The following is a 21882-nucleotide window of genomic DNA, read 5'->3' as shown; positions in this document are numbered from 1 at the left end:
AACAATTTTTGATAACCGTCACAATTGAGAATTTATTTCAATCTTATATACGCCTTTTTTTTTTTGGAATTAAGTGAGAATGAATTCTGTAAAAACTGTAATTTTTTATGTAATTTTCACATTAGACCCCACAAAAGATTACCGTTTTGTTGTTATGATAATCTAATCTTTTGATTTCGTAAATAAAATTAGGAGTCTAATGTGGATTTAGGATGCAAACTGGAACAATCCAATGCCTTGTCAAAAGCATTTGCTTCAAAATGGAGTTCGGATGCAGTTCGTAATACAACTTCCGCCAACTTGCGGGAAACCACACACAATGTCAAAACCCTGTATTATTATTTTTTCTCTATACAGCTCAATACTCCGTTGAAATCAATATTCTATTATTGACACAGATAAAGAAAGTTTACATATGCATTGTGTTATAGGGCTTGCACCTGGAACTTAACTGAATGGGCTAAACGTGTTCCTTTATACCTATAAAGTATTAATTGTAATTCTCAAAATTAAATATATCACAATTTTTAATTTAGATTTCAAAATCTTTACTTTTAAAATGCAGTAAAAGATATCCACAGCAAGCTGCAAGGTCCCGCTAATTAGTGTATTGCGTTTCGAGTGAGTGTACTGGAAACAAAACCCTGGTTTTACCTGAAAACAAATCGATTTTCTTGTAATAAAAACATCATATGGGGTACTAGAGGCTGTATAATGAGTAATATTTAGCATCGTAACTGTGCAGTCCATATGCACAAACGAATACTGATCTTAACAAGATACATATTTGGTGCATACGCACCAATATGAACCTCGCGTCAAACGATTCGTGTTCCACGACTCTTTAGGATATTTGGTTTAAAAGAAACAGGGTTTGGTGCACTAAGTACAAAAAGTGAATAGATCTCATTAACCAATGATCCTGCAGATATGCGGCCACTGACCTTTTTGTTCCTTACGACCAGAGGAAAAGTTCGACATATCGCGCGACTCTCTAGGATATTTTGTTTAAAAGATACAAAGATACGTGCACAAAGTACAATAAGTGACTATATCTCATTAACCAATGATCGTACAGATACGCGACCACTGACTTTTTTGTTCCTTATGACCAGTGGAATCATTTTACCTGAGTTACAGCCCAATTAGAGCAACTTCCAATTTGACCTGACCTTTGACCTCACATGACCTTTCCGGTTTTATACTCCCCAAGTGTCAGGGATCGTTCCCCCGACTTACAGCCCAATTGAAGCAACTTTAAATTTGACCCGACCTTTGACCTCACATGACCTTTGCGGTTTTATACTCCCCAAGTGTCAGGGATCATTGTCCCCAAGTTACAGCCTAATCGGAGCAACTTCAAATTTGGCATGATCTTTGACCTCACATGAACTTTGCAGTTTCATACTCCCCAAGAGTCAAGGATCATTTCCCCCGAGGAGTTACAGCCCAATCAGAGCAACTTCTAATTTGACCTGACCTTTGACCTCACATGACCTTTGTGGTTTGATACTCCCCAAGTGTCAGGGATCATTTTCCCAAAGTTACAGCCTGATCACAGCAACTTTAAATTTGACCTGACCTTTGACCTCACATGACCTTTGCGGTTTTATATTCCCCAAGTGTCAGGGATCATTGTCCCCAAGATACAGCCTAATCGGAGCAACTTCAAATTTGACCTGACCTTTGACCTCACATGACCTTTGCGGTTTCATACTCCCCAAGAGTCATGGATCATTTTCCCCGAGTTACAGCCCAATCGGAGCAACTCCTAATTTGACCTGACCTTTGACCTCACATGACCTTTGTGGTTTGATACTCCCCAAGTGTCAGGGATCATTTTCCCAAAGTTACAGCCTGATCACAGCAACTTTAAATTTGACCTGACCTTTGACCTCACATGACCTTTGCGGTTTTATACTCCCCCAAGTGTCAGGGATCATTGTCCCCAAGTTACAGCCTAATCGGAGCAACTTCAAATTTGACCTGACCTTTGACCTCACATGACCTTTGCGGTTTCATACTCCCCAAGAGTCAGGGATCATTTTCCCCGAGGTACTATATATATTTATTGCTGTTAAGCTTTCCCTACGGTCTTTCCTTTTAAAGGGAATTTTATCAAAGCGTCAGATCAGTGCCCCAAACAAACGAATTTCTCAGGTGGTGTATGACATGCATTCCCTAAATTCAGTAAATTTTCATTGTCAACCGTGTAATTGAATGGGATTATTTTGAAATTTTAAAACGCTTGAAATATCACAAACAAATAGGCCTATGTTGATAAATAATATAAATACAAGCTAAAACCGTTGGGGTTCGATAATGAACCCCACAAAACTAACCGAGTATATGGAAAATGCCATACGGCCGGGCGGTTTCACGGGTTGCCGGCGTGATCATGTCATCCGCCGCCTGGAATTTCTGAACACGCATGCTCAATTCAATTAATAAATCAACCTGTATGCAGAAAACAAATTATCGTTGTTTCTAAAAACACTATTTTCTCTGAAAATAGTGAAATTTTATGTTTTTTATATTACACACCATCATCGCTTGAATATTTGTTTTAATAAAAGTATCATAAATATTTAAATGAAGGTAATTATAATTTACTATATTCAGGCTTTCCCCATGTCCCCACGTTCGATTCAGAAGTAAACACTAATAATATGATATTCAGGTTTGATTTAACTTTAAGCATGTCATATGTCTTGGCCTTCTCCTATTGTATTTGTTCATCTGGGTATGAAGAACTGAAACTCCATCGGTATTAGGGCGTAGTTCATTAGGTGGAGGGGTCATATGAACATCCCATGACATCGGGTACATTTCTCCCGCAGTGAAAGCATTATTATATCAGTATATATAATTTTCACAGCAAGCATAATGTTCACTGTAAGTTTTACTATCTAGAAACCCTAGACTATGGTAATCATGTTTATCTATTGCTGTTGGTACTTTAAATTGCTTCTTTGCACTAAAAACAACAATTGGTTTCATATATTCACACGAGGAAACTTTATGAAGTGAAAATAAGTAAAAATAAAATAGGAAACAAATATCATGGTCAGTGCATGGAGGTCTCTACTACCTCCATGGTCAGTGCATGGTCCAGAAAATGCCCCAGGCAGTCTATCTGGCCTGGCACTATTTAACTCCTTGTATGAAGCAGGTATGTTCAAGAACATTATTTATTATTTATATCAGGCTTTTGAGCTATATAATAAAACTGTATATTGTACAATATTTACAAAATACCCGGATGCAATACAATATTTTTTTAATATTGTACGCGTATCTCGTAGGCATCGCGCGTTACCACGATGGCAGCACCAACACGCGTCATGATACAACAGCACAACAATACAGCCACCGTAACGGCTCTCAGGAGATTTTGTACTGTATAAACAAGTAAAATCACAAACTTAATTTGCGGCAATTCTGGATGATGATAACCTTAGGAAATATAATCCACATCTAGGCCTACAAATAAACCTATATATAATTATTCCGAAATTGTAATTAATATAGCTACAATGTCAAAATTGGCACATTTCGAGATTTTGAAGGCTAATTTGGACACTTGTTCTAAAATCCGTAAAACAGGTGGTAATTCTTGAACAAAGCAATATTTAATTTAGTCGGACTCGACACTGACTCGATGGTAGCCTCAAAAAGGTTTCATATACCACATATTAAAAATTCAAACAACCGGGATCAATGAAACATAATGAGGAAATGCATTTTTGACATGGATGTTTTCCAAACTTAGCCGACTTTGATGCGCCCGCTTTTCCAAGTCACTGTTATGCTTGCATGCACAGTGTGGCAGAATTATTGTGCAGCAACTGTTATATCCCTACTAGTAGTGTCGTACTCCGGTAGGCACAGGTACAATTTCATAGTCGAGTGCCCTCCCCCAACCCCCACCCCTCCTCCACCATATTTCGTGTCTAATTTGTTAACCGTTGATGAAATCTGAGGTGGATTCCATTCAATGATTTTAGGACTATTCTTGGTGTCCATTCAGGCACATGGTCTGGGTCTACGGCTATCTGGAAACGCCGCACTATCATTACTATCGCCACTTTCAGTTCCATCATTGCGAAATTCTTCCCAATGCAATTCCTGGAAATAGATATTAATATAAACAATTATATACCATTAGATTCCTGTCATCTGATTGGATGAGAGTGCAGTCATTGAAATAGCTATGCCCTCAAAATGAACTATGCTCGGTCATGGAACTATTGACCGGTCACGTGCGTCCCATCAAACTGCGCAATAGCAACATCCACGTACATCCGCATTCGGTATATAAAACAAATATTGACTGCTTTATATTCGGGACATGGTCAAAATTGCATGTGAGTGAAACAATTCCAGAACATAGATGCACACCCCTAAGGAGTTCGATTTCCGGACTTTTTGTCCAGTCATGATTGTGGAAATCCAGACTTTTAAATCGGCAACAAAACTCACATGTGGCACCGCGGGGAATAGAACCCCGGCAACAGTGGTGAGAAGCGAGTGAGAAGGCCACTACCCGCTAACTACACTAACCCGGTAATTCTGGCGATTCACAATATACGATGCGCCGCCAGCGGTTGCTCTTTCCAGTCCAATTTTTGACCTTCAGGGTTGACTTCGCCGTTCTAGGCACCATTGGATTTTCATTGTGATAATAATAACGTTGAAAACAGCTCCACGAAGGAGTTCATGTGATCAATAGATAGAAAATGAATCTACTATATTTGTAAATTACTGTTTTACTGCACATTCGCATGTAACATCATTATAATGACATTTAAACCCACAATAACATTGTGTTCCTATGTTGTATTCGTAATACGCGGGCTTTAGATGTCGACATTTTCCAGTATTTTGACCACTCCCCAGCAAACGCTGGGAGGCGCATCGTATTGTGAATCGACCGAATTTTGCATGTGTGAACGTTTCTGTCGTGTTTTCATAAACTTATAGGGTGTTTCATAAACTTATAGGGTACTATTGTCTGTCCAAATAACTTAGACACCCGGTTTTAAGGATATATTTCGAAAAGTTTTCACTTTGGAAAAAAGTCATGAAAGAAAAGTTGCTAAACACGGTCAGACCTAACAGAAATTATTAGTAAAGCGATGAACAAATATTCTTCCTTGTCTACTTTTATTCAATTTTGACCGATTTACAGCAAGATATCTGGGTCCAGCCGAATATTCCTAATGACTTGAAACTTTTGATGGGATAATCTATTTACAGTAAGGGGTGTTTGAACATTGTAATCATGCATATTGATCAGTGATTCCACCCTTTTTTCTTTGATCCTTTTACTAATTCACAATAATGGCGGTCTACTCAAATGCATTCAACAAAAACATGTTTGCAATCTACCGCGAGAGGTCGTCTCACACACATAACAAATACACTACGATCAAATAGGTTGATGACAATATTTGATTGAATGGACTGCACTGTGCCATGATTTCGGTGAAGGACACCGGTTCAAATCCTTTGTTTGGAGCCAATCAATAATTCCATGCACAACCTCTATAACTCAAAAGATGTCACAGTTGGTGCATTATAACAAATGATAGAGCAAGTTACTATGCGGCTGGAGTGTATTGTGAATTATACTCCTCACCAATAACATCAGAACATTCATATGGCGTACAATTTGAATTTTCTTAGAATTGGGCCAAGCCAAAAGCATGCGCAGAAGAAGATTCAAATACCGCGCCGAATTGTTGTAATTGGTTGAGGGACAGCTGGGATCACTTATAGTTAATACACTAAGAATAAATATGCCAATTAGAAACACTGTCTGCATTTTATGAACTGAATTATATTTTTCATTTTTATAAAATGTTTTTGGTGAGCAGTATAATTAATTTACTATTCATCCATTCACTATCCAAAATCACCATACCTACAAATCTGTATAATGAGACCTTCCAAAATAATGGTACCCAACTTCTACCGGATTATTTTTAAAGTGTTGAGAAAAACCTTCCAATTTCAATAGAATTTCTGGTAAACTCTCACTCAATGCTTTGGAAACACAAAAATCCCGTTAGGTCTCAGCGAATGTTAACACTTTTCTTTCATGACTTTCTTTAAAAGTGGATATTTTTTCAAATAAGTAACAAAAACTGGGTGTCTAAGTTAATTGGACAGATAATAGTCAACATCAATGTAGGATTATTTTTTATGTGCCAAAAATCGCTTGCCCCTTCGACCTGCCAAATATTGCCCCCCCTTTTTTTTTTTTTTTTCTTTGGCTTGACAAAAAATTATTCCCCGCCCCAATTTCAACCTCCCTCAGGCCGGGCCCCAAGGCTCATAATTATTGCACAACCCCTCTTAACATACAAAATGTTGATGAAGACAAAACTTGGAATTGATAGCTTACCTGGGTCCGGCTGAGAACGGAATATAGGCATGGGTGTGGCGATCTTTGCTTCTTTCAGGCAGAAATCGATATGGATCAAAAACCTCAGGGTTCTCCCAGTATAACGGATTGTGATGAGTTGCCAGGAGTGATACGGCCACAGGTGTTCCTATAAAATTCACAAATCAGACAAATGATCCATTTTAAGCATGTTTATTATGATTTTAGCAAGCTTCTAAGGGCTCGAACAGGAATGTAGAAGCTTATAGAGTGATACTTGTGTGGTTCACTTCCACCTAGTAAATAAAGTAACTACTCGGTTTTAGAAGACGTCATTGCTCGCCTCGTAAAGCTGAATTTATACTCGATCGCCGAGCGATTGCGATGCACCGCTCAAGGCAGTTAAGCGAATACCCTGGTGCCGGGTGTCATTACCACTCATGCGCTGATCAACCACACGATAAAAAGTTTCGGGAAGCACCGTAAGAAAACTTGGCAAGTGGTGGCAAGAAAATTTCGCACCACGTACGTCGAAGTTCACTTTTCAAAGGGCGAACTGTTGTTACGAAAATCAAAACGACTGGTAAACTGGTCTACTAAATGACCTCAAAAGGTCAAATCCTCTCAATTCGTCTGTGAAAAATAAAATGACGAAATTGCAACGGTGACTGTCACCCTTGCGAGTGAAAATACAGCTTATTTAGCCAGTGTCAACATGGGCTCATCGGTTTGAATATTTTCCTAACATATTGGACTAACTCCACAGCTATATGGTTTTTCACAATATAACAGTAATGGAAAGAAAACTGAAATTGTTCGTCATTTTTCGGCACAAAAATTTTTGGCAAAAAATGACGTCACGGACATAAACAACAATCTCCTAATTAGCATAATGGTCACCATTCCTCCAGCTAGCTGGTCCTGTGATTGGTCCTTTAGTTATCTAGTTTTTATTCTATATCGCTGGCACCGCTGGAAAGCGATGGGCAATCGCCGAATTTTGCGATGCATCGCTCGTCGCTTTTGCATTTATACTTATCACGGCGATAGAGATTGCTATATTGTTTATATAACGTCATAATGACGTTGTTTAGACGTCACGGTGTTTTTTGTATTAAAAAGGCAAATATACAGGGCAAATATTGGTGTGTTTTTTCTTGTGTTATGGTTTTTAGGGGGGACAGTTTCCCATTACAACGCCCCCCTCCCCCAAGCGAACCATTTGATACCTCAGGGCAATTAGATAGAGCCAATTCTTTAAGGGGCATGTCACGTAGAATTACTCACCTTCAGGAAGGACCATTCCGTCCGGAAATTGGACTTCTTTAACGAGAACGCGGATTATTCCCGGGACTGGGGAGTGCATTCGTAGACTCTCTTTGATGAACATGGTTGTGAATGGCAGAGAATTCAAATCATCCCTATAGAAAAATAAGAAATTAAAACATTTATAAAACAACCATTAACACAGGGTTCACAGGTTTTTGCCGCAGGTGGAAAAAACATGGTTTTAAGGGGGTACTACACCCCTGTCCAATTTTGTGCCTATTTTTGCATTTTTTTCTCAAAAATTATAGCGCATTGATGACAAGTAAGATATGTATATTATAAGCTATTATAGGGGCAAGGACTACAACTACTGCACTGGAAATTTATTTCGGCACAGACAGCAGATGTGGAGTTACAGTCAAAAATGATTTTTGAGAAAAATGCCAAAATAGGCACAAAATTGGTCAGGGGTGTAGTACCCGCTTAATGATAGATAAATCAGAATATCAGAATAAATTTGTATACGTTTGTTCAATACTATAAGATCAGTGGCGGCACCCGGATTTTTCCGGGGGCATTTGGGGAGGACAAAGTGAATTTCAGCACAAAATTGCCTGAAAAAGTGGAAATTTGTGTAATTTTTGGTGTTTTGGAGAGGGCAAACAAAGGGGGGGGGGTGAGACAAATATTGTGAGGCAAATGCCCCCCTTGACCCCCACTACCACAACCGCCACAATTAGTGCCGCCACTGACCAGGACCATTGTGAGAAAAAAGAAGTTAAAATACCCAGTGGCGGCGCCACGGGGGGCATGGGGACAAATCCCCCAGTCAGCAGTCAGAACTCTTGCCCCCTTGTTGCCCTCCACAAGTAAAAACCCAAAATTACGAAAATGTCCACTTTTTGTGGTAATTTAGCGCAAAATCCCCCCCCCCTTAAATTAACTTTGCCCCCTCAAACCCCCCCCCCCCCCTCGAAAAAATTCCTGGCGTCGCCACTGAAACTACCATTCTAATTCAGGATGCTCTTTTTCATCGAATAGTTCCTTGACTTCATCATAGCATTTCTGTTGATATTCAGGAAATCGCGCCAAATTGTAAAGACACCATGATATAGCGCTTGTAGTGGTATCATATCCTCCAAACATAAAAGTATCCACTTCTTCACGAATCTCTTCATCTGTCAAGCCGTCGCCATTTTCATCCTGATCAAAAACCAAATCAGATTATTTTAGGCGTAAAAATGACCTATGCATTTAAAGCAACACTCCGGCAATCACAACATTATGCACGAAACGCGTGGTTTTTATTTAAAACAAACTCATATTGACCTTTAAAACAAATAAAACAGCTGTCTCTCACCACGCGATATTCGAACTTCCCGGGCACCGAATTTGCCTGTGTCCGATGACGTTCCAGTAACACAATGGAGGCTGACGACAATAGTTTCCGTGTTTTCAAGCGGAACGGACTACAATAGTGTTTATAACGTGATTCGCACCGCCGTATTCCTCATTCCTTTGATTTGGTCAATGACCCTATTGGTGCTACATTCTACAAAATAACATTTGCTAATTATTGCGCGAGTGTTGGTATTCTGAAAATTGTAAACGGAGTTTAGGTTTCCCTCCAAGATGGCGGGTAACCCAAAACACGGGAACTCTCTATTGAGCACAAATAACCATGACATCATTGCCACAGGCAATTTCGGCGCGGGAATTTTTAATATCGCCTGTTAAATCCACGTGATTCGTGCTTGATAATTGTTTTTCTAATAAGGCATAATGTTGTAATTGCTGGAGTGTTACTTTAAAGAGGCGAGGTCTGAGTTTGTATGTTCTATTTTCTATCTTAGATTGAGACCTACCATCAAAATAATACGTTTTTATTAAAACAATAATTTTGAGTTGCATTGCTGCAACGGTTTTGATATGAGGAGAAACGTGTATAGCAATGCACCATAGGATGGTACATAATTGACTGGAACACCCTGCCACAATCAATATCAACAATCCAAGATAAGAAATCATTCAAAGCAGCTGTTCAGCACCATCTACTACAGTAACTAGTAACCATACCAGTGTTAAGAAAGATTTGCATGCGCATCGCAATCCTGCCCGGTTGACTCGCTGTTGAAGTGGGTGTTGGGCAGTACTAAAGACAAGACAAGACAAGACATTTCCGGTCTTGCGATTCTTGAGTTGAGGCCAATTACATAGCCAATTATATAGAAATGAAAGAGTTTGGTTGGTTTCCCCCTCCAGAGAAAAACATTCAGTGGAAGTGACACCCCTTGAGATCTCCTTTAAAGAACCCATACCATTCCTCTTGTGTGCTGCTTTATTTGTCTCAATATTTTAGTGCAAATGCTGCCGGGGACACTCACTAAAAATGGGTGACAGGGATGTGCGGTCACATTGACTCCCATTTTTTCAACTCCCTCTCACCCAATGACCCCATTTTTTCCTGTCACCAAAAGACCCCCCTTGTATCTTGACCCAAAATTTTCCCATGCTCACTGAATAACCCCCTTTTTGGTCAGAATTTCCCCAGTCTCACGGAAAGACCTCCTTTTTGGGACTTTCTCACTGAAAGACCCCTCTTTTTTGGTGGCTAGGCTATCACCGAAAGACCCCCAATTTCTAACTGCTGTCCGCACATACCCGTCACTTCCAAAGTCGAGGCCCCCCTCCGGGGGGGGGGGGGCAAATCCTCCTCAACGTGCCTTAATGGATGGAAAATTGCGTTTTTCAAGAGTGACCAATTTTAAAAGAACTCTGTGCAAGTGAAATAAGGAGACGCAATCTCTAAGACATTCCTTACAGTTTATCCCCCCGTTCCGGCTCTCCGTGTATCCGCGGGTACTCATGCTCGTCGAAAATTTCGCGGAAAAAGTGGCATTGTTGTAGTGCAAAAAATTCGCGAAATCGCTAAAAATACGGTTGTGCTTATCCTAAAAACTTTGCGAAATGATATGCAAAAGGGGTATTTTCAAAGCTCACCGACGAGCATGGGATATTCGCGGATACAACCGCGGGATACACGGAGTACCGGAACCGGGGTTTATTCTCGATCTGAGGATCCGAGTCCTCGACAGATCTCTAGAAGTCCTTTCACATTTTAACTCTCTTTACGCGGGTGTCGACTGCAGACGACATGTTTCAAAAAAAATTTTAAAATTCAAAAATTTCAGAAATGTAAATTTTCATGACAATATTTGGAATCAGCATGAAAAATGCAATAAAATGAGTACAAACAAGCCTAGTATTGGTTCAGTAGTTCTTAAGATAGCTCTTGATATTTTGAGAAAATATTTCAAAACTTCAACTTTTTCCGTTGAAGCGCATGGCTAGCACGCAGAGCATTAATCATACCTGTGCTAGAAGTAAGATGTCAATAAAATCCAGATGCTTCTCTCTCCTGGAACCTACTTCTTTTATTTCTTGTCGCCTTTTCTTGATTGCATTGTTCGATTTACTGTGCAATATACGTATACAGCGTCTCCACTTAAAGCCAGACGGGGATAGGTGGAATATCGTGTCAAAAAGGTAAGGAAGGAATCTCAAGCGTTCCATGTATATCTCAAGGCATGTGTCCACGGCCCAGATGAATTCATGTTCCCTAAAATGAAAAACATTTTTGTTTCCGTAATGTGCGTTTCTTGTTTCCACTTGAAAGTTATCAATAAGATGTTCAGCAGAGTTTACGCGAGCAATGGTGAATGATTAGAGCAACTTTGATTTTTACCCCTGTAGCAACTAACAAATTGGCCTTTTGACCCTGATAAACCTGATCCTTTCGTTAACTCCTTAATCTAAAGCCTGTACCCGTACCCGCACTAACTGTGGGCCTAAGTGTGTGATACTATTGACCAGACGGATCATTTACGACTAGACAGATCATTTGATATACTTTTGAATGAAATCGGAACTAGACTTAGCTGTGGTCTAAGACCACGAATACAGCCGTGTTGTGACCCCCTAATGACATTTGACCCCAAAATATATGAAAAGACCATAGACATTGGCTAATGTCAATGCACATGTGCACGTGGCGTCACTACACCATGTTATTTGTGGCAGAAGGCCCATTTTGAAGTACACCCCATTTCGCCATAATGCATTCTAGAAACGCTTGCTGTTAGAATAAGAAAAATTTTAATGCTAAATTATTGCACATTCTAAGGAAGCGTGGTTACCGTTTTGAAATAACCGAGTGAGAGGGTTTTCAAGAAAATATTTTTCCTGTCAAAACTGAAGCATCCTCTGTATAAAAGAAAATATGAATATTAACTGCACATCATATATAACGATTCTTGATACCCAATTGTGGCACATTTGATGTCGTTTATGAGGCAGAGAATTTTATTTCAATTTTATATACGCCAAAATATTTTTTTAATTGAGCAAGAATAAGGATAGAAAAAACGTTGAAAATTCTATGTATAAATAACATTAGACCCGGCAAAAGATTACTGTTTCGTTTTTATGGTAATCTAATCTTTTATTTCCTGAAAAAACATTTGGGGTCTAAAATGGATTTTTTATGTAATTGATCAAAAACATCGAACGTGTATACAAGAAAAATGGTAGGTTCCTCTATAGTATTTTACTGACCATGGAAATGTACTGACACCGTGCGAGCACATGGCAAAATCGATATAATGTATTGTCCATATAGACGCGCATTTATCATGTTTATTGTCGGATTAACAACAATTGAGCGCTATTAATACACATTCATACATACTCACGATATAACGACGTTTCTGATTGGGTTTGCGCTCTTTTTTGCTGGTCATAAATACCGTTTATGACCAGTACGCAGGGCATAAACAAGCTGCGTCACGCAGCGTTGGAACCCAATTAACACGATCCACGATTTGCTAGTGTTGCGTACACGCGCATGTCACCGCGCCCATCTCACGCGAAGCGCAAAAGATGACGCGTATCACGCGTTGGCTCCCGGCCGTTGACCTCATGAGCCGAGCTGCTTCCTGCAAGTAGGCCTACTCATTTTCTTCCAATTTATGAAGGAAAATGGTATGGAAATGTTATTTAAACTTGTAAACCCTTATTATATTCATCTGTATTGAATTGCTAAGAATGTTGGGTATGTATGAACGGGGTTCATTCATAGGATTTCAGGCATGATCGCTGTTTATACCTCGGCTCACGCCTCGGGCATAAACAGCGATCATGCCCTCAATCCTATGAATGAACCCCTAATTAATGTTTTTAGGCAAATAAAATTCCAAAATATGGTACGTTTTCTGCTTTTGCTTGTCACGTGGTAGGCCTATATTGAAGTTGGGATTATATCTTCAAATAAGTTTCAAATGGATTCCATCAAGACAAGTGGCCGAGTGGTCTAAGGCGCTAGGCTCATAGAGCATATCCAAAGCGGCGTGGTGCGCCGTGAGTTCGAACCCCGCCTCTGCCAAACTTTAAAAGAAGTAAAATTAAAATTAAAATTTAATTTTTTTTCAAGTTTCATATTGGGGAAATGTGACTGGGAGAATTTATGTATGGCGTGGAGTGGTGTGATTTTGAAGGTTTTTCGTCTCAGACCGAAAGTAACCCCTTAATGACCTTTGACCCGAAATTGAAAAATACCACATACACATCGGGTAAACACAATTCATATGTGAACATACCATCACTCTCCTATGTTTTTCTTGGCTAATAACAATTTTTTGAAGATATTTCGATTTATACCGGAAGTGACCCCTTAATGACCTTTGACCCCAAATCTGTGTACACCACCTTGACACTGGGTAATAACAATGCATGTGTGCAAGTGGCGTCACTGTCCTACGTAATTTGTGGGAGCAGATGCATTTTAAAGGTATTTCTTTTTATACCGGAAGTGACCCCTTAATGACCTTTGACCCCAAATGAAAAAATACCACATATACAATGGGTAACTGTAACCCATATGTGAACATCAGCATGGACCCCTTGGGACAATACTTCGCGATGAGAATGTTAACATCCCTTTAATATACCCTAACTATTTCCAAAAAGTAACTTGCCGTCTTATCAACAAGTTTCGAAATAAAACCTAAATGCTTCTTAAGCTGTCTTGCCTGTAAAACCAAGAACTTAAAACTTCTGTAAAGGCTATAAAGAACCATTTTAGGGTTCTTGCAATTTTCTTGAGGTAGAACCGTAGCTGTCCTGTATGTATAGAACCCTTTTTTCTATGGGGTAAACCCCATCTTCTTCCAATAAGTCAAATTGGCATTGGAAGTTTGCAATGCATTGTGGGACAGTTTTTGCAGTTTTGGGACACTTTGCCCTCTGACCTATTGAGAAAATTCAGAAAAATTGGGTTTTGTGCGTACAAAATATAATCTAAAATGTTTGACAACAACATTATTATTTCATAAAATAATCATTAAAATATTTTTAATGATAACATTATGACAATAATAAATTGATTATTAATAATAAATTTTCCCGATATGTCAGAGGTCAAAGTGCTGCAAAACTGCTCTCCAAAACCGGAAGTTATAATGCCGATTAGGCTTATACTATCACTTACTTGTTTGTCTTGCTCAACTGGCAGTTGCTTTCATACGAGAAAGAGCATTTAAGTAAACTGTCTCGAGCCATCAATGACAGAGGTTCAAATACCTCTACAGTTGCGCCTTTGGTGTCTGAAAGCTTGTTCTGATATAAGCAAGCAAGAAATTGAAAACAAAAAAGAAAGACAGAATCGCATGTAAGTTATGGCGCCTGAAAATCTTTTTTCGTTAGTGCCGAAATTACCAGAAACAAATTTGTTCGATCTTTGGATCAACCGTCGATGTGTCTTCGATGCTTGTTATTAACGAACTAACAACTAATTAGTCACAATTAATGCTGAATTTATATTGGCCATTGTTAATACAGGCAAAGATTCATATGTTATCAAAATTAACAATAGGCTTTTAATTGATTTCGTGGATAATAAGGATCGACCAAGCATCGATGGTCGATCGAAAGGTCGAACTTATTTGTTTCTATTGCCTATCCACACCGACATTGTCAGTGTGGTCTTTGCGGAGATTGGTTTAGGGTTAGGACTAGGTTGAAACGTCCAAATGAGTTGGTTTGCTAAGTCAACCCAATCTAGAAAAAAAAGAAAATTTCAACTCCTAAAACCACCCCACCCCGTGGGATGCAGAGGCCTGCTTAAGGGCCCCGGGTGGTGGCCAGGGGCCAAGCCCCTGGAAGCTGTTGGCATGTACAGAAGCTGAAATGCAAAAATGGTGCCAAAATTGGACCCATACTGTGATGATTTGTTTATAATAACCAAGCATTTCAATGTTAAAAATGAAAAAGAGAATATTATCTTCATGTTAAGGGCCGTGAGCCCATTTGACCCAATGGTAAATCTGGCAAAATATTTTTATAGTGCAAAAATCTGTTTTTGCTTCTATCGAACGAATCCTCCGTGGGTTATTCGTTATGAACAGGGCACAGCGTCAACATCCCTATATCTTCGTGTCAGAAAATGTCATGATAGTAGGGCGAAACCACTAGTTCTTCAACAGCCTCGCATGGCGAGTTTGTTCTAGATAGGCCGATCGACTCAGGCTTAGCGCACCACCGGTTGCCATAAAATATACGCTTCTTCCTATACGAATGCAGTGTTGCATTTATCAGCTGAAATGACTAATTTTTACGATCTGCGTATGCTCATTATTGTCTTTAAGTTAACAACTCACTTTAAGGTGGTACTACGCCCTCTGATAAATTTTGTGACTAATTTTGCATTTTTCTCACAGCCTGAAGCTAGACAAACAGTTTGGTACAAATTTCATGAAAATCGGAGCAACTTTAATTTTTGACCCCTGTACAAATTCAAAATTGACCTTTTTGGCACATAACTCCACAACCACAGGTCGTACATGCACAAAATATATATATCTGTGATTCTTACGACCAGACGCACAATTTGATATGTTAAGTAATATCGAAGCGTGTTTAATTTTTGACCTCTGTATATGGGGTCATTTCTGGTGTCATTTTGAGGGTCATAGACTCAAAATAACGCTTGCTCACCGACTTTTTGGATGCAGCAGGTCCAAATTAGTAAAACTACCTAGGTTATCAACTTTTGCTAACAAATGCCTTACGAAACCTGAATTATTGAAATTTAATCTAGTCCAGGGCTTCCACACCGGACCCTTCCAGGGGCTATAAGGCGGGTCCCTGGACCCCACCCGCTATGCGTTAGGTCGCGAACGTGCTCCCTTGCAAAATCCTCCCATAACATGTTGGCACTTCATGTTCCCAGTTGGCACTTCAAATAAACTAGTTGAGAAGGCCTGGTCTAGTCTATAATTATATAATAGTTAGAACAACCGGATTAATTTTGCGCCAAATCTCGAAAGTCTCGAAAACCTTTTCAACTGGTGTAACGAACGAAATATATATACTTACCAAGAGTACATTGGTAGAATCCACAAATATTTTGAAGTACGGTTTGAGTATGTTTAAGTGAAACGCTGGAGTTAACAGCTTCCGGTGTCTCGCCCACTTAGAGCCCTTGGACGCCACCAGCCCATCACCAAGCCAATCGCGTGCTACGTTGAATGCCAAGATATCTTTGGAATCTTTAGTAGCAAGAAAAATTAAAAATCTGTCATAGTTTTCTTGTGATCCCCTATATAGTATATGAACCCGATTTGGTTGTTTAGTACCAATTGGGGGCACCTTTGTTCCATAACCATTAAGGTATAGGACATTTTTGTTTTTGCTATAGCCCCCGAATGAAATGTATTTAATTTTGTTTGTACTCACTCAGGTAGCATTGTGTGTGAATTTTACATTCGAACTAAGTGCTATTCTTTTTATTGGCATTTTAGTGTCTAAAATGGCCCAAAATGAGGGTTTTTCAATATTGCCTTCCATATCTAATCGTCACAAAATGCTTTTTGGGTGATTACAAAGATAATTAAATACTTTTCATTCGGGGGCTATGTGGAATTTTTTTAAATGTATTCCTTGTACAATGACATTTCACAATAAAATGTCCATTGAAAACAAAGGTGGGAGGCAAAGCTGCACTGCTACCATAGGTTATAATATTTTATAGTTGACATCATGGGCTACACAAAATGCCTAATTGAACGGAGTAGTTATGACAGTTAAAGCTCATCGAATTTTACACAGGGTCAAATTTTAAAGCTCACGTTTTTGTCTCTATGGGGGTCAAAATATAAAAATGCTCCGATTTTGACAAAGGAGGTGTCAAAATGTTCCTTTTGATAAAACAAATCATAGTACAAGGATATAATTACACATCTTTATTTGAATAACTCAAGAACGGTACGACCTATATAGGACAAACCACAGGCGTTGATACCGGGGATGGGGGATAAATCCCTTCCAATATTTTGCCAGGGGGGATGGTCCATACATTCATCCCCCACCAATGTTGACGCCTGTATGTTGGTTTCTGGCCAAATTAACCTCACATTTAGCCATTTTATCCCCCAAAAGTACCAATTTGTGCGCGCTACGCGCAATATAATTCCACTTTTGCACCACATTTCATCAGTTTAGTTCAATATGGCAAAAATGTTCGCGCGCTTCTCGCGCAGTTGTACCATACACTTACTCTGTTGCCAAAAGGTGCTGGATTCACTATACTTCAAGAATTTTTTCCAACCCCATCCCCCCAATGTCAAAAAGAAATCTACGCCACTGGGACAAACTATACATTTTCTGAATCTTTGAATACATTGAAATGGTATTCAACACAATTTGAACAAGTTTGAAATTGGACCTATTGTAAAGTTCGATGACCTTTACGCGCTAAAAGCTACTCAGGTTCAATTCGCCGTCGAAGTGATGATGTAACAGGATTAACTACTATAGCAATAGATGAATACACTTTTTGAAAAGATCGCCCTGCACTACAACGTTCAGATGTTAAAGAAAGGCTGATCACTCGCACCTGTATAAGATAACTTTGAAAGGAGCGGTATTGTATTCAATCTATGATTGCAGACATACACTGGTGACCGTGATGAGTGCAATCTGCTTTTAGTGCAGGGCGATCTATTCAAACATTGTATCCATCTATTGCTATGGTAATTAATCCTATTATTACATCACTTCGACGGCGAATTGCTATCAGGAATTATTGCGTAGCCCGTGATGTCAACTACCTCATGGTAAAATTGCAGCTTCCCCTCCCCCAGTGGACAGTGGTACTTTCCAAGCCGGGCTCACCCACTTAGAAAAGACTAAGTTTTGCCCCTAAGACACTTTTTGTGGAAAAATTACAAGACCCAATAGAATCTGCCAAGAAAGACCTCACTTTTAGTATCAACCCGCGAAAGATCTCCGGTCATTTTTTTAGCATTTTGCACCGAAAGTTCAATATTTTTGCCCCCAAAAGACCATGTTGAAAGTTGCGCCAGCATAATGCATGTTACTTTCCTATACCCCAGGTGTTTTCACCCCATTCCGTATCCGCCCTCTCTAATTACGCCCCCTGCATGCTTACCTGCATTCGATAGAACAAGTTTGATGTATTCTGGGTTTGCAACTTGTACAATACAGAGAAACGGCCCGATCCAATCACGACCATAATTTTTCATTCGTAAAAAAATCTCAACAATTTTATCTTGGTATTCTTTGGTGGTTTCCGACGGATACTGAAAACAGTAAAAGTAAAAATCGAGGAATTCATGCAAGAAAAAAAAATTTGGTGTGACATCACGTACTTCTTTTAAGGCAGGCCAGCCACATTTGTGACCTCGCGTAGACTTCTAGTTTTAGGCGGACCAGTCAGGTGGGGCGGCAACATTTTAAAGTTCAAATAACATTAGTTTACCGAGACAAATGCGCGCGAAGATCCACTGTACTGTATGTTTTATCGATTTTGTCCCGATATTGAGCCGGTGGTGTTATCAATTTGCATAATTCCAGGCTGCGTCCTTGCTTTTTGACTTTCGTCGGGCCAATTAAGGGATCTAAAATGAGCGTTTATTGCGTTTCGACAGTATTTTTTGTGGGACATGAGAGCACCTCAGACCTATCGAATTGCATTCTGAATACGAAGCATGTCTTTCTGATATCAAATAATTTTCATTTTTGAAAATCACAATATAATACAAATTTTATGACAAATTATAAAAATTTGATATTTTTCAAATTTTGATATATAACAGTCCTCGAAGTAAATTATATAAATCTAATGATATATTCTTAAAGTGTATGTAGCAGGGAGGAAAAGCCGGCGGTCAATTGAAAATTTTGACCTTTCATATTGAAGATATGGATTTTTTCCCAAAAGACCTAATTTTTTGGTGTTTTGGGAAAAAAATCCATATCTTCAATACGAAAGGTCAAAATTTTCAATTGATCGTCGGCTTTTTATCCCACCTACATACACTTTAAGTATAAATCATCAGATTTATAAAGTTTACTTCAAGTACTGTTAAATATCAAAAATATAAATTTTAATCATTTGCCATAAAATGTGTATTAAATTTCAAAAATCAAAATTATTTGATATCAGAATGACATTCTTCGTATTCAGAATGCAATTCGATATGTCTGATGTGCTCTAATGTCCCAAAATAAATACTGTCCAAACGTTCATACCCCAGCCCTTAAGGGGAGCACACTAATATTTTCGGCGACCCAATGACCTGCTTCATGGATTTAAATTACTTTACCGGGACAAACTCGCGCAAACCACGCAAAAATGGTAAATTTTGACACTACAGGGAGCGCACTATACTAAATAATCGCCCATTGAAAAATACGTATAAAGGCCAATTTTTGAAGCCTTTTGGGCAATATCTCCAATATTTGATAATAACTAGTCGATTATAAATCGATGAAAGTTTTACATTATGTTACAACGTGCATGGGTACCCCCGGGTAGTCCTTGATCTCGGTACGAGCCCTCACTGTTTTTGGCTTGAACTCAAGGCTGGAAACCTGTTTCTGCACACTTTTTAATTCGCGGATATTGGTTATTTAATAGTCCAAAGAGCACCCTATCACACGTGAAGCGCGCGAAAAATGTTCAATTCAGCAGACTATTTAAGCTCAAAATGAAGGTGACGACTGGTATTTGATGGACCAACAGTCTGCGCAAAGCGTGCACAATTTAGCAGGTTTACTTTATTTTGGCCCAAAACGCAGTTTTTAATCTTAATGGCGCATATATATTTTAGTAAGCACGGACTTTTAATTCTCACTGCACAGATTTTTAATCTCACTGCACGAACGTGCCAGGAGGCACGTTAAAATAGCCCCTGCTGTGGCCAAAACAATGCAGCGGAACAATGTTTTCTATATAAGAAAATCAATTTTAATTTGTAAAGTCTCGACTATTAGCTCGTTGGCTGCAATTTTAATTACCATTTTGTGTGTGTGGTAATGGGGACTTTGCCTTTAAAATTAGGTTATATTGATCAAATTTCCCAATCATAGTGCATTGTGGGAATGTATTTAAAGCCTCCTCTCTGGGCTGTCACCAGAGAGTAGATTCTTGTGGTTTCTTTTCCAACGCTAAAAGATCACGAATTTTGGTGGTTGAAATGAAAAGTGTCCGGTTGATTACGTAACTGTTATGAATAATTTATTAGTTTTTCAATGCAATCGCCTCGACCCATTAGTACGTATTTAATATCTGTATTATCAAAGTACTTGGAATAACAATCCGGTGAGTTCAATGAACTACGACCTATGGCGCGCGTACTTCTCTCCATACACAGATGAACAAATACAATAGGCGAAGGTCAGCACATATGACCTGCTTTAATGACATGTTAATATATGAGTTGTAAGCTCAAGTATTCGTTTGTGCATATGGAATGCATATTGAATATGCAAAAAAATAAGTCACTATAATTTAAACAAGAAGTGGGATTTTGACATACTGTAAAAACATGGAATAAAACGACTAATAAATTTAGCCATCATGGCGTCAGGTCAATGGTTCATTTTATCCCGTATGTTTCTTTTAATTCATTAATATTCGAGACCAATTTTGCTACCCATTTATATGTACACAGGCGGATCTGGGTTTTTTGTATTTTCGTTTCTTTTTAAATAACAGATTCTGGTTTTCCAGTGCACGGAGCCGCCAGGGTGATACTAATTTAATGCTTTTAAAAGGTATTTCTAGTATAATGGCTCTTCATACACAAATGAACAAACACAATAGAGGGGTCATTCTGCCATGCTTCAGGAGAAGTGTCACCCACCTGCTATACGCGATCATGTCAGAAATTAATATTTTGTTCTGATCCGGACTAGCTTCGAATTAATTCCGCATGCTATCGTTTTGGTATAACTTTTATAAGAGATGTGATACTCACGCACTTAAGATTACCCCAAATGAACGATGTCTCTAATCCGCAGTCGTCAATGTTAGCCGTCAGCTTCTGCATAAACCATCGCCTCTTAAACAATCTATAGACAGTGGTGCAAAACTTACACAGCAAAAGTGCTATCGAAATGTACACGATAGCTAACAGAGTATTCAATATTTGGTGTTGAACTTCCATTTTTGTTTTCAAGACATACCCGTCAGACATACTCGTAGTCGATATATCATAAAGCTTCATAAATCATTTTAATGCAAAAGAAACCGTGTGCAGGCCTATATCAAATACTGTGTCAATGATCAACCAAAGTGTTCTGGCCGGCTAGAAGAAGATTTAACCATGCATAATAATACGGTTGATCAGTGGTGCGCATCGGTGACAAAAAAAATCCAAGGACATCAAGCCATGATCAAGGGCTGAGGCATATAACTTGTTTTCGCAAATATGTAAATCTTATGCTGATTTTCCGGGGCTGATTTTACTGGGATGCTACCACTTGCTATTCAATCTGGCCGAAATAATATAGGGACCTCTTGGTACCACCGGGGTACCACACTTGAGCAGCGTATTTGCACATTTTGTGATATGAATACCATTGAAAATGAATTTCATTTTCTCTCAGAGTGAACATATTATAACGGTCTAAGATATAAACTTTTACCCTTGCACCATGGTAGTTCCACAGAAAAATCCTAATCCACTCAATAGGGTTAAGCCGATTACGCTATTCAACGCAAGTCATCACTTGAATGGATTTAATCAGTGCAGTCCCGCAAACACGGCCTTTGATGTTTATAATCGTTATGCGACAATATCGATCATCTATTTTAAAATTTAATTTAAACAGACCCCCCCCCCCAGGTGACCCGTACCGGAAAT

General features: G+C 39.0%; 1 protein-coding gene across 1 annotated transcript; it reads right to left on the bottom strand.

Moving 5' to 3' along the window:
* Positions 1-3320: 3320 nt before the first annotated feature.
* LOC140162577 (cytochrome P450 4F3-like) lies at positions 3321-21306 on the bottom strand. The gene is made up of 9 exons (XM_072185836.1): positions 20995-21306; positions 18162-18312; positions 16088-16260; positions 14202-14329; positions 11030-11276; positions 8664-8860; positions 7676-7809; positions 6410-6557; positions 3321-4128 (listed from the first exon to the last, which is right to left on the bottom strand). Exons 1-9 carry the CDS (start codon positions 21241-21243, stop codon positions 3954-3956), a joined length of 1602 nt encoding a protein of 533 aa, XP_072041937.1. The 5' UTR covers positions 21244-21306; the 3' UTR covers positions 3321-3953.
* Positions 21307-21882: the final 576 nt, after the last annotated feature.

The sequence above is a fragment of the Amphiura filiformis genome, chromosome 10, assembly GCF_039555335.1.
Source record: "Amphiura filiformis chromosome 10, Afil_fr2py, whole genome shotgun sequence".
Lineage (NCBI taxonomy): Eukaryota > Metazoa > Echinodermata > Ophiuroidea > Amphilepidida > Amphiuridae > Amphiura > Amphiura filiformis.
The sequence above is the reverse complement of the archived record's forward strand: the minus strand, read 5'-3'. Positions and strand labels throughout refer to the sequence as shown.

Bases quoted from the DNA above. Each gene is read 5' to 3' on its own strand.
- LOC140162577 (XM_072185836.1), bottom strand. From the start codon at position 21,243: ATGAAGCTTTATGATATATCGACTACGAGTATGTCTGACGGGTATGTC. The intron at 11,277-14,201 runs GTAAGTGATAGT...TTTTCATTTTAG, and splicing joins CAGTTGAGCAAGACAAACAA to GGAACATGAATTCATCTGGG. The intron at 8,861-11,029 runs GTATGATTAATG...GTTTTTGATCAG, and splicing joins ACATCTTACTTCTAGCACAG to GATGAAAATGGCGACGGCTT.